The sequence below is a fragment of the Aptenodytes forsteri genome, unplaced genomic scaffold (genome assembly GCF_000699145.1).
Source record: "Aptenodytes forsteri isolate BGI_AS27 unplaced genomic scaffold, ASM69914v1 Scaffold149, whole genome shotgun sequence".
NCBI lineage: Eukaryota > Metazoa > Chordata > Aves > Sphenisciformes > Spheniscidae > Aptenodytes > Aptenodytes forsteri.
Genome location: NW_008795560.1, coordinates 77023 through 91342, shown reverse-complemented (window position 1 = coordinate 91342; position 14320 = coordinate 77023). Strand labels below are relative to the sequence as shown.

At 58.2% G+C, this 14320-nt stretch overlaps 2 protein-coding genes across 2 annotated transcripts; both read right to left on the bottom strand.

Moving 5' to 3' along the window:
- Positions 1 to 1145: 1145 nt before the first annotated feature.
- On the bottom strand, positions 1146 to 2054 carry LOC103901320 (caltrin-like protein 2). The gene is made up of 3 exons (XM_009282184.1): positions 1967 to 2054; positions 1628 to 1789; positions 1146 to 1419 (listed from the first exon to the last, which is right to left on the bottom strand). The coding sequence occupies exons 1-3, from the start codon at positions 2028 to 2030 to the stop codon at positions 1415 to 1417; spliced, it is 231 nt and encodes a 76-aa protein (XP_009280459.1). The 5' UTR covers positions 2031 to 2054; the 3' UTR covers positions 1146 to 1414.
- Positions 2055 to 7407: 5353 nt separating this feature from the next.
- MATN4 (matrilin 4) lies at positions 7408 to 14004 on the bottom strand. Its single transcript, XM_019472830.1, has 10 exons — positions 13932 to 14004; positions 13366 to 13371; positions 11977 to 12546; positions 10451 to 10573; positions 10224 to 10346; positions 9962 to 10084; positions 9096 to 9509; positions 8559 to 8711; positions 7645 to 7749; positions 7408 to 7466 (listed from the first exon to the last, which is right to left on the bottom strand). The coding sequence occupies exons 1-10, from the start codon at positions 14002 to 14004 to the stop codon at positions 7408 to 7410; spliced, it is 1749 nt and encodes a 582-aa protein (XP_019328375.1).
- Between the last annotated feature and the right edge of the window lie 316 nt (positions 14005 to 14320).

Genomic DNA, 14320 nt, shown 5'->3' with positions numbered 1-14320 from the left:
TGCTTGTGGGGTCTGCCTGGCTGGGAGCTGCAGGTCGAAGGAGATGGAGGCAAAGTGCCCCCTCCCAGCCAGCCACCGAAATGCTCATTTTCCCGTCATCCAGCACTCACTCTTTTTTCCACTCTGATCTCTCTAGTACATGCAGACAGACCAGGCTCCTCTCACAGTCTGGGCTGAGTCTGCTTGTTGAGAATATGATGATGGGACATGCAAGCCTGGCATCAGCTGTGGCTCCATGTAATGAGGTTGGGAAGGGGCTGGTGAGCACTGTTTGCTGGGCATCAGCACAGGCTGGGTGATGCTCTGCTGTGCATGGTGGCAATGCCTGGCTCAATGAATGATGATGGGACATGCAAGCCTGGCATCAGCTGTGGCTCCATGTAATGGGGGAAGGGGGAAGGGGCTGGTGAGCACTGTTTGCTGGGCATCAGCACAGGCTGGGTGATGCTCTGCCGTGCATGGTGGCAATGCTGTTGCACTGGGCAGATCCCTCAGGCTGCACACGCTTCCTCTTGCTGATGTTTCTCAGCATTCCCTGGATTTTTGGCCCTGGCACTCAGCTGTACAAAAGTTACAAGAACCCCTTACAGCTGTGGTTTTTTGTGCCCTGGCTCAAGGCTTTCCCATGTGATTCTCTTCAGCTGAATTTTACCCCCCAGCTCAGGTTTGGTGAGTGGTGAGGGGCTCAGCACTACTTGAGGTTTGGGTCTATGTAACCCTCCTCCTCTGCCCTCCAGACATGCCCCAAGTAGGGTACCCACAGCGAGGCTCTGCCTTCTGCATCCCCCCCGGGCAGGCAGGGTCAGTCCCCTTCCCACAGCCCTGCCTGTCTCAGGGTGTGCCTGGGGACACACATGCTGCTCTCCAGGGCCCCTCGCAGCCTGCCAGGAGAGTCCCCTAAGGTGTCCTGTTATGTTTCACTCCAGCCCCTTCCCATCGCCCTCTCCTCCCGGGGTTTGTATGCTTCTGGATGGATTTGCTCCCCCAAGCCAGCCCCTAACCACACTCTGGGTGTGCAGCCAGACTGTTTTCGTTATCTTCCCCAGGCAGAAATTCTGGGGTGAAAGCAACAGTGGGAGCATGTGCCAGGATGAGCCTGGAGAAAGGCAGGAGGAGGTGGGGAAAGGAGTTGCACGTCATGAGCATCCCTGGAACAAGCTCTTTTATTTGTTAAAACAGCAGTGGGGAAGTGGAGGGAGAGGGCGTGCAGGTGGCACGTAGCGCTGTGCAGTGGTTGTCAGTGAGGTGGTCCTGGAGCCAAGGTAGTCTCTGAGCGTGGGCTGGTGGCCGTCCCCATCCTCCTGGGAGCCGGCATCGGGCAGGACAAGCCCTAGCAGAGGCGTGGGCAGCTGGCTGGTGCTGGGGTGGCACGGGGATGCTGAGAAGGCCCTCGGTCTGTCCTGGGAGCAGGAGCTCACGCTGGGGAAAGGGAAAGAAAGCAATGGGCTGGGTCTGGTGCTCAGAGTAACCCCAGCCCACATGTTTGGCCATCAGTCCCCCCACCAGCCTGACAGTGGAAGGCTCTGACAGCTGGACACAGCTCCCTGCCCAGAGGCACCATTACTGTATCCCCCCCTCTGCTACCTGGGGAGGTGGGCGCAGGAGGGGGAGCCTCCCGAGACCCTACCGTGGAACACAGGGAGGGAAGGTGGGCGCGAGATGCATCTCCTCCCACAGAAGGTTGGGCAGCACTTCTTGTACCGCGGACACTGCCGGTCGGTGTAGCACTGGTTCGGCGGGTTGAGCACCGCGCAGACGATGTGGACGCGGGGGCAGGACCAGGCGCTGCCTGCAAGAGGAGGGAGTTGTTTTCTCCAGGCTGCCGGCACCTGAGGAGTCCTGGGGAGATTCTCCCCAACAAATGCCCCCTCCTCTCCCCTCCCATCCCAGAGGATCCCTGCAAACATGGCTCCTTCCCAGCCCCTGTGCTTTTCCTCCCTGTACCTTATCCTAGGACATCTCATACCTGTTGGCAGCTCTGTCCAGAGGATGAGCATCCCCACCAGAAGAAGGGTGGCCACCACCTTCATGCTGCCGTGTCCCTGAGAGGTTGCGAGTGTGTCGAGCTGGGGGATGATGACATTTAAACCCCTGGGGAGGATGGGGGTGGGGAGTTGGTCTGGGCCCATGCTGGTGTTTTTACCATTTTCTTCTGCTGTTGCGTTGTGTTTTCCGGAAGCCTTTTGCACAAGATACAAACAGGATTGTTCAATTGCTCAAAAAGTAGTTATTCCATTGCATAACTGTCCCCTGCAGCCACACCTGGGGCTGAGGGACAAGCCAAGGGGAGATGGTCCAGGGCACTGTCCTCCAAGCAGGCTGGAGGCAGTGGAGCTGCTCTCTCCTGGGCAGGCACGCTTCACAGGAAGAAACCATCATGGTGACCGTGCTGTGTTCCCTTCTGGGGGCCCGTTACGTGGGTTTCCCTCAGTACCCTGCTTCCATGTGGACCCACAAACCAGACCCTACAGCATGATCCAGATCAGCAATGGTCCAGAGCATGGGGCTGCCTTTGCCTTCCCAGGGATGATCCTCTAAGGTTTTCCTAGAGGAAACCTGCTCCAGCCCCAAATCCTCCTGGCTCCTGCCCTGCTGGTGGTGTAAGCTAGGGTGGGGAAAGCAGCTTTGGCTCAGCCGAGGGTGAGCTTTCCCAAGCTCTGTGGGGGTCACCTGAACCCCAGCATCTTCTCTGGGTGGCCACTGCCATGCGGGAAGCAGGTTGGTGCTGGAAGAGAGTGGCTGGCCTCACCGCGGTAGGAGCGTTAGCTCCATACAGCCCTGTCATTGGCCCAACATCCCTGGTGTGACTGCGCCCTAACTCTTGATGGCTGTAGGGATAAGGGACTGTAGTCCTTGCTCAGAGGGCAAAGATTTCACCAGCCTTCAGGCCTCCATCTTCTCCCTCACAAGAAGATTGCACACACACACACACCCACCCCCTCCCAGGCAAAGCTGTTTTCTTTAGGTGATCTTGGGCAATGGGAAATTACTCCATTTCCCCACAATGGGTCAATGTCCCCCTCACCTTGTGTAACAGGTTCCTAGAGCCTTTCCTTGGAATTTCTGGGGCTGACAGGAACCCAAGCTGTGCTGGAAACAGGGAATGCTCTGGGAGGAGAAGGCACCTCACAGCCAAACACCCTGCGCTCCTGCAAAGGGCAGGCTGGGGCAGGCCCTGATTTTGCAACTGGGCAGGGCAAGGAGCGGCAAAAGCCCAGGCATCGCCTCTACGTGCTCCATGCAGCCCCCGAGCGCCCTGCCATCGCTCTGCCCCAGCCCCCGGAGCCCCCACTTTCCATCCAGGGCATGGTGGGCATCTCACTGTGCCCTTTCCTGCTCAGACTTACCTTCTCATGTCTTGATGTGCCACATTAACTGGATCTTAACTTACTGGATTTCTGTTAATTATTGTCCAGTTTCCCTAATGATTCTGTGGCTGCATTTAGCTCTTTGTAAAGTCATTTATTAAATAACCGGGAGAGTATTTAGCCAACCCAGATAGAGTTCCTGGGCTGAGCACCAACAATTTAGCACTTTTAATGAGAAATACAAGGTTTGGATTAATTTTTAAGCAATCCTTTGGCATTCAGCTGCTGCTGGGGCTGGAGGACAGTGCTGTGCTCCCAGCTGGTGCCAGGATCTGGCTGAGGTGGTGCTTGGGGCTGCACCTCCGAGAGAGGAGAAAACACCAAGGAGCAAGGCTTGGATTCGGCTGCAAAGAAGCTGGGGAGGGGGGGGAGAAATCCATCTGAAGGACTTTTGATAGTGCTTTATCCATAGCAAGTCCATAAGGGGAGAAGTCTAAAATCTGCTTCTATTGCAAACTCCCATGGAATAACCCAGACCATGGCATTTCTGTGCACGGGACCGCCTGCAGTCCCCGTCTTGCACTCTGCCATGTGTGCAGCACCCATTGCCCCAGGGTCCCGCAGAGCCATCCCCATCTCACACTGCTCATACTCTCCTCCATGAAAAGCACTTCGTGAGCCTCCTCCCTAGACAGCAGGGCCTGAGCTGTGCAATGCTGAGGATGCTGCCGGCTGACGCTGCAATTTCCCAGCCAGGCCAGGGCTCTCCCAGTTTGTTTTACACAGGGATGGCAAGGAGGGAGGCCAGCAGCCCCTGGACCCCCAGCTCGGGGCTTGACCATGGCCAAGCCCCAGCCTTAGCAGCGTGCACAAAGCAGCCGAGGGACACCTTGTGCCCCACCAAGCAGCCCTTGTCCCCTACCAGGCGATGCAATGCTTTCAATCCGACGCCAAGCTCCGTCCATCCATCCCCAGCTCATGGCTGAGGATGCTCCGCTCGCCCCCGGGCCGGGTCCACCGCCTCGGGGTGCCCGGGAGAAGGGGGTGCCTCCAGCCCAGCGCACCCTAATTAGCGCTGGTGTCTGGTGCCACCTAGTGAAAAGCCATTAATGAGGCTCTGCAGGACCACGCAGACACGGTCCTGCTCCCAGATGCGATCCCACAGCCTGTCCCGGGAATGCTCTCCCGAAAAATCCCACCTCAGCTGATGCCCAGCTCCTGCTGCCCTTCCCTGTGCCTCCCGCCTCCCCTCTCACACCTCCACACCGATGATTTTCCATCCCCGAGGCCACACCGTGCTGCCAGCCCTCATCGAGCTTCTCCGTCTGACTGTCAGCCCAGCTCCACTTTGTCTAGAACCTCCCTTAATATTTGCCAAAATTACATTGGGCCAACTGAGGCTTAATCAGGGCCTCAGGGCGTGCTGTTATCTGCTCTAATCAAGCCTGTTATTAAATCACAAACTCAGCTAATTGCTTTTTTGTTTTTTTTTTCCTTTTGTTTTATTTTTCCCTGCAGTTACTGTGTGGTTTTTTAGGGAGCTGCATACAAAGCAGGGAGGTCTCAGCCCCCAGTTTCGGGCTTGCAGCACACTGGTGTGGCTTGTTGGTCACTGTGCTCTGTAGCAATAGGATCTGGCTTGGATGTGGCTTACGACCATCAGCACCTTCCTAACCCCTCCCCAGGGCTGCCTGCTGGGCTGCAGGGTAGGTGAGAGGGATGTGGGGGCTGGGAGGGGTGCATGGATGGGATATGGGGCTGATGGGGGGGATATAGGGCGGACGGGTGGGATGTGGGGCTGACAGGTGGGACATAGGGCTGACAGGAGGGCCGTGGGGCTGCCGGCTGGGATATGCGCAGAGCTAATCAGCAGTGCTTCATTTGCCGGCCCAGCAAACAGATATAATGAGGCTACAAATGCCCCAGTCCATGCCAGCCGGGACAAGAGCCCTGCTCACAAGCCATCAAACCCCCACGCTGAACTGGGGAACCGCTGCTTTTGATTGCATGTGGAAAAAGCTACTCCTTGCCTTGTAAAGCAAAATACCCGGGCACTTCCCAGCTCCTCTCCCTGGAGCAGTCTCAGCAAGCCCCACACCCCAGCCCAGGACCTGCTTTCAGCCTCCTGCTCCTCGGCTCCATATCCCAGCTTCAAGCACACAAAACCTGACCACATCCCAGCTCTCACCCCCTAGGACACGAGTCCCATGGAGCAAACCTCTCCTGGAAGTGGGACCAGCAGGATGTGGCCCTCTCAGCCACCCCTGAAAGTGCCCTATAAACCCAACAGGATTATTCACGGCAGTGGAAACACCCAGGCTCTGCAAAGCAAGTTGGCCAAAGTGTGTGATGGAGCCATTAACAGCATCCTGGGGGAAAAGGAGCTGGGCTGAAGCAGCGTGAGCCCAGAGCTCTAACCCTCCTCCCTCTTCTCCCCCTTCTCCTCCTACTCCTCCTCCTTCTTCCTCCAGTCCGGGGCTGCCCAGCACAGCCCCGTGAGCCCCCCGGGGCACACGAATCCCTCCTGCACGAATTGCTAGTTCAAAAGCAACAGCTCCTCTCAGTCCTGCTTTGCTTTCACCTCCTGGGTACGGAACCAGCAAGCAAGGTAGGTACATGAAGGACCCCTCCAAAAACCTGTCATTGTCCCTATCCAGCAGCCTCTGCCTGCATGCAGGAGACAGGACTAAGTGGAGACCTCCTTTTCCCCGGGTGTGGGACACGAGGACTACACGAACGTGGGCTTCTGTGATTTAAAAGCTACCTCTGCACCATGCACCTGCGGGAGGTGGGTCCCCAGCTGCCTAGGCACCCCTCCCCATGCAGGCAGCCAGGGAGCTTGGTGGCTCTCCTGCCCCGGCACCATGCACCTGCGGGAGGTGGGTCCCCGGCTGCCTAGGCATCCCTCCCCATGCCGGTGCATGCTCGGTGGCTCTCCTGCCCCAAGCAGACATATCCCGGCACCAGGGCCAGGTCCCCCGTGGGTGTAAGTGGCCCTGCACCACTGACTTGGCACCTTTACACCCCCATAAAGCATGCCCTGAGCTCCCCGTGCTCTGACAAGCGCAGGCTCCAAAGCAAACACTGGGGACGGTGACACAGTGCCCGTGCCACGCTGGCTCCCTCCAGCCAAGGCTGGTCTGCAGCATCCTGGGGTGCCCATGGAGCAAGGATTTTCCCGAAGGATTTTTGGAGCCTGAGGACAGGGGGGCCTTTGCAAAAGCCAGAGGCCCCTGTTCTGATGCAGAGATGCCTCCACGGCCCTGCAGCCCAGCTGAAAGGAGAGGGACGTGTCATACAAATCTTCAGGGTGTTTATTGTCAGGATAGAAATTTCCATATATAAAAGAAGTGTTTAAAAATAGCACTACCCTGCTCTCAAAATGAAATATATATATATACACACACACACGTAGATATTTATAGAAAGAATTATTACCATTTTGCTATGTGATAAAAAACCAAACAAGATAATAACCGATTCCCAAACAATTCTGCCAAAACAGGGGCAAAGGGATCTGCCGATTCCTGCCGCTGGCTTTCTCATGGGTGCACACCTGGGCACCGTGCCGGGAGCTGGCCGGGTGAGCTGGATGGCACGCACCCCTGTGCACTGCCCGTGGCGCCCGGCTCTCCCCGTCCCACCACTTGGCAGCAGAGGCTGAGACGGCAGAAGCTCTCAGGGTGCGATCACTGTAGGTTTTTACTCTTGCAAAGCAGCTTGCTGGGCGCTGGGGGCCGGGGGGGCTGCGCAGGGGCTGGTTCATCCCAGACACTTTGGGAAAAGGCTGGGTGTCATGTCTCCTCATTCAAAGCACAGCCTGCCCACACAGATATCCCACCTCATCCCAGACCTGCCAGTTCGGAGGAACGAGGCAACAGCAAAGGCTGAACCCCTTGGCTTTGCAGCAGGGGTTTTTGCACAAGTTCTTTTTTTTTTTTAAGGATTTTTGTTTTTTTTAAATACACTCCGGGTCCCCCTTGGGATTTTGCAATACAAGAACAAACACTGATGCTTTACAATAACCTAGCAATAACAATGCCACGTAGCTACTGTACGTCCCCATGCCCTGTCCGAGCACTGCAGCCCTCTGCAAGGATCACTTCTTGTTGGCAATTTGCTTTTCCAAGTCTTCGAGTCTGGCCGTCATCTGAGCAAGTAAACGTGCTAAGGAAATGGCGCGAGCCAGACGGTCTGGTGGGCAAACAGCTTTTTCCCCTTGAAGGAGCCGAAAATTTTCCCTGCTCCCATTTATCCATCCCTTCCTTCCCAGTGTGCGGTCTATCCCCAGGCTGCCCTGTACCCCAGCAAGCCCAGGCATCACCCCAAAGGATATTTTTCTCGGTCAGGCTCTGCAGGATGGCCACGGTGTTCGTCTGGAACTGCACCAGTGCCTCGCACTCGCATGGGCTGCGGATCTCCATCTCCCCTTTGCCCTCCTCTGTGACCGTGGGGGTTTGGGTGCAGTCAGAGGCACAGCCCTGTGGCACCTGGCTCTCCCCTGCTCCCGCACAGCACGAGTCCCTTGTCCCTACAGCCACCCACTGGGGCCGGACCTGAGTCTCAGGGCTCTCCCGTTTCCCCCTCTTTCTCCAGCCTTGCTCCTTTTCACCAGGCTGTATCCTTGCTAGCCCAGCGAGCTCGCTGCCAGGCATCCCACCAGGCATCCCGTGGAGCTGCCGTGCATGTGGTCACAGCATGCCGAGGACAGCCAGTGTGGAGCTTTGGTTCGCCTTTGAGCTGGGGTGGCGGGGGGGGGATGTTGACCCCACATCTGTAGCCCCACGGGAGCCCCCAGGGGTCCCAAGAGCACTGGGGAGCCCCAGTCTGCCCCAAGGCAGGGAGACCTTCAGAGTAACCCGTCGTGGTCCTCCTGCAACCAGCAGCAGCAGAAGTGCAGGTCTGGACGAGGAGACAGGCCGTCCTCGGAGCTGGGGCAGCATCCCTCCAGGCAGGGTGCAACCCCAGACTCTGCCCATGCAACAGCACTGGGGCAGCCACTCACATGCCGTCCCTTTTGCATTTAACCCCCCAGCTACACCTTCTCCTTTTCCAGTCCCTCCCTGAGCCCCACCTCTATACCCGCAACAGCCTGGTGAGATCGAGACACCCTAGGCTCGCACCAGCCCAGCTCGGCCCTGGGGCACGAGACACAGGGTGACAGACACAAACCACCCCACCAGCTCTGCAGGGCGAGGAAGGCTCCCCCAGCCCAGGGCTGAGCCCCCTGGTGTGGCCAGGGCCACCCACCTGGGCAGATGTTCAGCTTGAAGTTCTCCACGAGGTGGGTCATGGTGGTGAAGTCTGCCGAGTAGGAGAAGTGCTGCTCCACCGGCTCGGAGGCGATCGCTTTCAGCTCCTCTTCCACAGCCTTGCCGACACCCACAGCAAACATGATGATCCCTGAGTGGCAAGGACAGATCCTGAGCACTGTGCCAGCTGCCCCACATCAAACAGCCTGAAGCCCAGAGGAAGCAAAGCCGAGGATGCAGGATTTCCCCTGGGCAGCCAAGGATGCAGGATTTTCCCCCAGCTTCCTAAATACAGCGCAGGAATTTGGGAAGGACAGGCAGGAGCGTGGCACCACCACTGTGGTGCAGGCTGCTGCAAGAAGGATGCTGCTCAGACCACCCTGCGACCACGGCAGAGGCATGTCTGCCCCTGCGGACCCAGGCGATGCAACACCCCAAGGCTGGATGCTGCAGCCTCCCCCAGAGCCAGCCACCCCAAGGAACCATCCTGAGATGCCCAAAGCACTGCCATTTGGGGTTCTCTGGCCCCCCGCACCTGACTCTTTTGCTCTCCTGGCCCATTCGGAGATGTCATCCTGGGAGCGCCCATCTGTGAAGACGAGCCCGATTCTGGGCACGCTGTGGGAGAGAGGCCTGGCACCTTCCAGCTCGGAGAAGCTGTGCTCCACCATGTGCTTGAGGGCGAGGCCCGTCATGGTGCCTTTCTCCATGTACTCCACCTCCATCACTGCCTTCTTGATCTCATCTGCACTGTGGTATTTGTTGAGGGGGAACTCAGTGCGGACGCGGCTGGAGTACTGCACCAGCCCCACGCGCGTGCCGTGAGGGGACACCTCCAGCAGGTCCACGATGCGGTTCACAAACTGCTTCACCAGCTCGAAGTTTTGGGGCCGGACGCTCTTGGAGCCGTCAATCACCATCACCAGGTCGACATGCCCGGCCCCACACTCTGCAGGCACAGAGGGAAGGTGAGAAGGGACTGGCCTGGCTGTGGGCACCATGAGGGTGAAGATGCCCAGGGCTGGAGCACCACGTGGACCCCCTGGACCTGCAGCCGGGGTAAGGCCAGGAAGCAGGGCAAAGCATGCCCAGGGGTCTCAGCCCAAAAACCTCCACTGCCACCCCAGCATCCCCTGAAAGTCCCTCCTAGGTATCCCTTTTCCTGAATGTTTCCTCAAAGCTTCTGTTGCATCTTCTGGGCCATGTCTCTGAGGACACGAGCCCGCATCCATTCCCACAGCAGCCGGGGCGCTCCCCCAAGCCCAGCCACCTCTCCATCCTCCTTCCAAACCAGCTCAGACAAAGTCCCACTTAGACCCCCAGCCTAGTTTCAGGTAAGCCCTCGCCAGGAGCACACAGCCCAGATGAGGAGGATGCCAAGAGCTGTGTCCCGGTACTCACTGCTGCACGCCTTGCCGTCAGCCTGGAGCTGCTGGCCCTCGGGGCACACGCAGCGGTAGGAGCCCTCAGTGCTCACGCACTTGAACTCACAGCCGTGATCCACCCCGTTGCAGAGGTCAGTGGCTGAAAGACAAGCCAAGGGCACAGGGTTATCCCCACCCAGGGAGGGTGGCCCAGGAACAGCCTTTCCCCTGGGGACCGGGCAGGACAAAGTATGTGCCGTACACCTCAGTCTGTGCCGCGCCGCCACGCCAGGACGTACCCCTGCAGGACCTGCTGTCGGGCTGCAGTGTGAACCCGCTGCGGCAGCGGCAGTAGTGCCCGTTGGGGATGCTCACGCACTCATGCTGGCAGCTGTGGTTTCCGAAGCTGCAGTAATCAATCACTGGTGAGAGAAGGAGAAGGGTGGGCAGAAAGGGAAAGACAAGAGAAGAAGAGGGAGAGCGAGAAGCAAATGAAGAAGGGACAGAAAAGGAGAGGGATGCTTACTAGTGCAGCTCCTCTTGTCCTGGTTGAGGTAGTAACCCGCACGGCAGCGGCACGAGTACGACCCACGAGTGCTGATGCACTGGTGCTGACAGCCATGTCTCCCGTCTGCACAGGCATCGACGGCTGTGGGGGAACAGGACACCCGTCATCCTCCTGTCCTGGACTCCCTGGGGCAGCCGAGCAGGGACTGCTCCGTGAGAGCTCCATGAGAGTTAGGATAAAAAAAGGTTCTTTACGGGAACAGGTCTTTCTGTCCACGTTGAGCCTGTAGCCCGGGTTGCATTCACAGTAGAAGGAGCCAGGGGTGCTGACGCAGCTGTGCTGGCAGCCGTGCTCCTGCTCCATGCACGTGTCTACCCCTGCAAGACAGAAAGGGCATCAGAGTGGCCCACAGGCACACCAGATGCACGGGGACTCTGGCTCCGGCATGCACCCCTTCCAGCCCCAGCGTTCACCCACTGATTTCCAGTGCACGGACACAGACACTGCACGGGGCAGGTTTCTGAACTGCCTCTACCTGAGCACTAAATCAACGCTCAATATTAATCGACATTGTTGACAGCTTCAGCTGAGTAAGCGAAAGCTTGAGCTCAGCTGGAACACGCTGAAGGAGCCAGTTCTGCTTGTCTGTGCAGCCAGGAGCCTGCAGAGCTGGCTGGGAAGCGGGCAGCAGGGCAGGCCGGCGACAGACAGGGTGTTGTAAGCAAAGGCATCAGGCGCAGGAGCACATCAGGGCCCCCGGGGGCAATATCTGGTCAGCCCTGGACCCCCCACCCCAGCAAGCAGGGACTCACCATGGCACTAACGCAGCCCTGCACGCACACACGTGCCCCTGGCTAGGAAACACTGCCTGAAAAAGGCTGGCAGCTGCCTTCTGCCCTTCGTCAGATGCTGAAGCACATGAGCAAGGTCTTGCCAGCCTGCTGCAGTGCCAGGTCTCCAGCAAAGCCCGCCAGCATGGCGGGGACAGACAGGTCCCAGCCTGCAAGCTCCCGACCCGTGCCAGCATGGCCACGGTGCAAACCAGCCTCCCGGCTCCCAGCCGAGACTGGCCAGATGCTCCAGAGCAGCACCACGTGGCCAGGGTTTTATTAAACACAAATGTGCATGCAGCAGATGCCATGCACGTGTCTGCATAGGAGTAGACCCTGCTAGAGCCACGTCGAAATGTGTATGGGGCTCTGGGACATGTCACCCATCCCCATCACACCCAGGGAAACCAGCTCCACATTTTCTGCTCTTTAATATTCCCATCACTGCTGCCACAACGTCCTGGCTTGGGGCAGAGCTACTAAGCATGGGTGAAGAAAAGCACTTGCTTGCAATGCTTTTGAAGCTCTTCTCATCTCACCCCAGCAGAGGAAAGGTGAGCAAGAGGAAAGGCCACCTGTCCCAGCACCCCATCGGGGAGGTTGCTTCCCTGTCCACACTGCTCCTAGCAAGGGCAGACACCCCAAACACCCATGTGAAGGTCATCTTCTAGCCGAGCCCACCCTTGCCAGCCCACAGCCGCAGCTCTCACCCACCACAGAGCTTGTCCTGGAACTGCTTCCCAAACTGCTGGATGAGCTCGAAGGACTCCACCAGGAAGACGTGCTCCTCCAGCGGTGGTGAGGCCATGGCCCGCAGCGAGTTCATGTCTGCCCGCTGGATGCCCACGGCATAGATCTCGATGCCAGCATTCTGGGCCTGGGTGGCCACCTCGGTGACGCGGTCCTGGGGCCGTCCGTCCGTCACAATGATGGCGATGCGGGGGATCTTCTTGTGCAGAGGGCGTGCGCCCTCCTGCGTGGTGAAGGCCACGTTCATGGCGTACTGGATGGCCAGCCCTGTCATGGTGCCCTGGGCCAGCGGGACGATGCTGTTGATGGCCTTCTCCATGTCTGCCTGTGTGAAGAAGGTCTTGAGGGAGAAGATGTTCTGGACCTGGCTGGAGTACTGGATCACCCCCACCCGCGTGGCATTGGGGCCCACGTCCAGGCTGCCGATGATGTCCATCATGAACCGCCGCATGGTCTCGAACTCGAAGGGGCGCACACTGCGGGAGCTGTCGATCACAAACACGATGTCCAGGGGACCCGTCCTGCACTTCAGGGCTGGAAGGGGGCAAAGAGATGGTTCAGTCTCATGGCTGCCTGTAGAGAGCAGGGCTGGGAGTAGAGACATCCACGTCGGGTGGCTGGAGGGGTGCTCAGTGGGGGATGGAGAGGGCAGGTGTGGGCAGCCCCCACAGACCAGCACCTTCCCACTGCCAAATAAACCCATGGAGGGTGCTGGCAGAGTGGGAGCAGGGATAACAGGCAGGGGAGACATGCCCTGGCCATGGGGCTGTAGGGAAATGGCAGTGTCCCCTCCTCCCCGACACCATCCCTGCAGCCAGACCCAGCTCCTGCTCCCTGCATTTTTGCAGCCGACAGCCTCAGAGGCTGCAGAAACGCCTCTCTGTCTGTTGGCATCTGCCCTGGCAAGGTTTAGGCACAGGTTTAGGCAGCGGCATCTTCACATCTGCAGCAAATCAGAGCATTAAAGTGTAAAACAGCCCAGTGCCTCATGCTGGCCTCTGCAAGCTGCAGCGCCTGCTCCAGACCTCTGCACCGCACGGGCTCCTGCTGCTGCAGTGACAAGCATGAAAATACTGCTTTGGGCAATTCTTCTGTTCCCCCCGCAGCTCCAGCCTCCCCTGTTTTTTACTGCATTTTGCCAGTTTCTGCCTAAAATGAGGGCTTGCTTTGTTGGTTTTTTTTTTTTCAAGGGCAGAAAATGAGACAGTGAAAAGCACGGCTCAGGGCACGCACATGGCAGGGATCGAGCCAAAGAGCCTCTCTTGGACATATGGGTGCTACTTCCAGTGCAAACTGGGAGAGTGTTTAGCAAGCGAAATGCCAATGAACATATTTTGCTTGGCTTGTGTGTACCCAAGCCTGGGAGAATTTGGCCCTAACGGTAAGCAAACACTTTGAGTCCCCTTGTGATGATGCCCAGACCTGGGCTGTCATCTCAACTGCTCCGAAGGTCTCCAAGACATACCCACTCCTTTCTCCATTTGGTGCCTTCACTGTTTTTAAACTGGAATTGATTTAGCTCCCTCTGCCCTGGGAGGAGAGAGGCTGGTGCCCCTGTCCCCCCATCAGGAGACCCATGCAGGGAAGGGGTTCCTCCTCATGCCTGTGCCTCCTGCCGAGGTCGGAGCCTGCGGGCAGGAGGGTGACAAGGTGGGCTGTGCCAAGTCTGAGGACGTGCCCGGAGCAAGTGGCACCAGACCCACCACACTGGGGCCAGGCTCGGGCTCCCACTCCCCTGGGCAGTGTTGGGAAGTTCGGGTCCCACGCCTGGGGGGATCCTCCATCGTCCTGGGGATGCCCCTGAAGAAGAAGCATCAGGTCCCCCCACCTCAAGCAGCAAGACATCCTCCAAGGGCTTCACTGCCCTGACAAGGCTCACTTCTCTCTCCTGCAGGCAATTCCCACCAGCCAGGGCTCACCTGCAGGTTTTGGTCTGGCTTCCAGCATCATCAGGAGAAGCAGGAGGAGAGGGGCAACAGACAGGAGCTTCATCATGGCTCTGTGAGACTACACGGCTCCAGGGCTGGGGGGACTCGCTGCGGGGAGAAGACGACGTTGCAATCAGTGCTGAGGGTGGGCTGAGCCACGGGGCCACGCTCACCTGTGGTGGGTGTCCCCAGGCAGTGCCAAAAACCCTGAGCAGCAGCAGTTGTGACGGATCCATCCCGGAACTTCTCTGAACCCACGTGGGACTCTTCCCATTCAAGGACTGGCAGTCTCCGCACAGCTAAATTTCATTACAGTAGCAATGATCTGCCAAAGGGTCTGATTTTCTGCTCTGGGTGGAGCTGGCCATCAGACAAGCTTT

Bases quoted from the DNA above. Each gene is read 5' to 3' on its own strand.
- LOC103901320 (XM_009282184.1), bottom strand. From the start codon at position 2,030: ATGAAGGTGGTGGCCACCCTTCTTCTGGTGGGGATGCTCATCCTCTGG. The intron at 1,790-1,966 runs GTATGAGATGTC...CTCCTCTTGCAG, and splicing joins CTGGACAGAGCTGCCAACAG to GCAGCGCCTGGTCCTGCCCC.
- MATN4 (XM_019472830.1), bottom strand. From the start codon at position 14,004: ATGAAGCTCCTGTCTGTTGCCCCTCTCCTCCTGCTTCTCCTGATGATG. The intron at 8,712-9,095 runs GTGCGGGGGGCC...CTTGCCACTCAG, and splicing joins CAGGAGAGCAAAAGAGTCAG to GGATCATCATGTTTGCTGTG. The intron at 7,467-7,644 runs ATATCCTTTGGG...TAGCACGTTTAC, and splicing joins GCAGAGCCTGACCGAGAAAA to TTGCTCAGATGACGGCCAGA.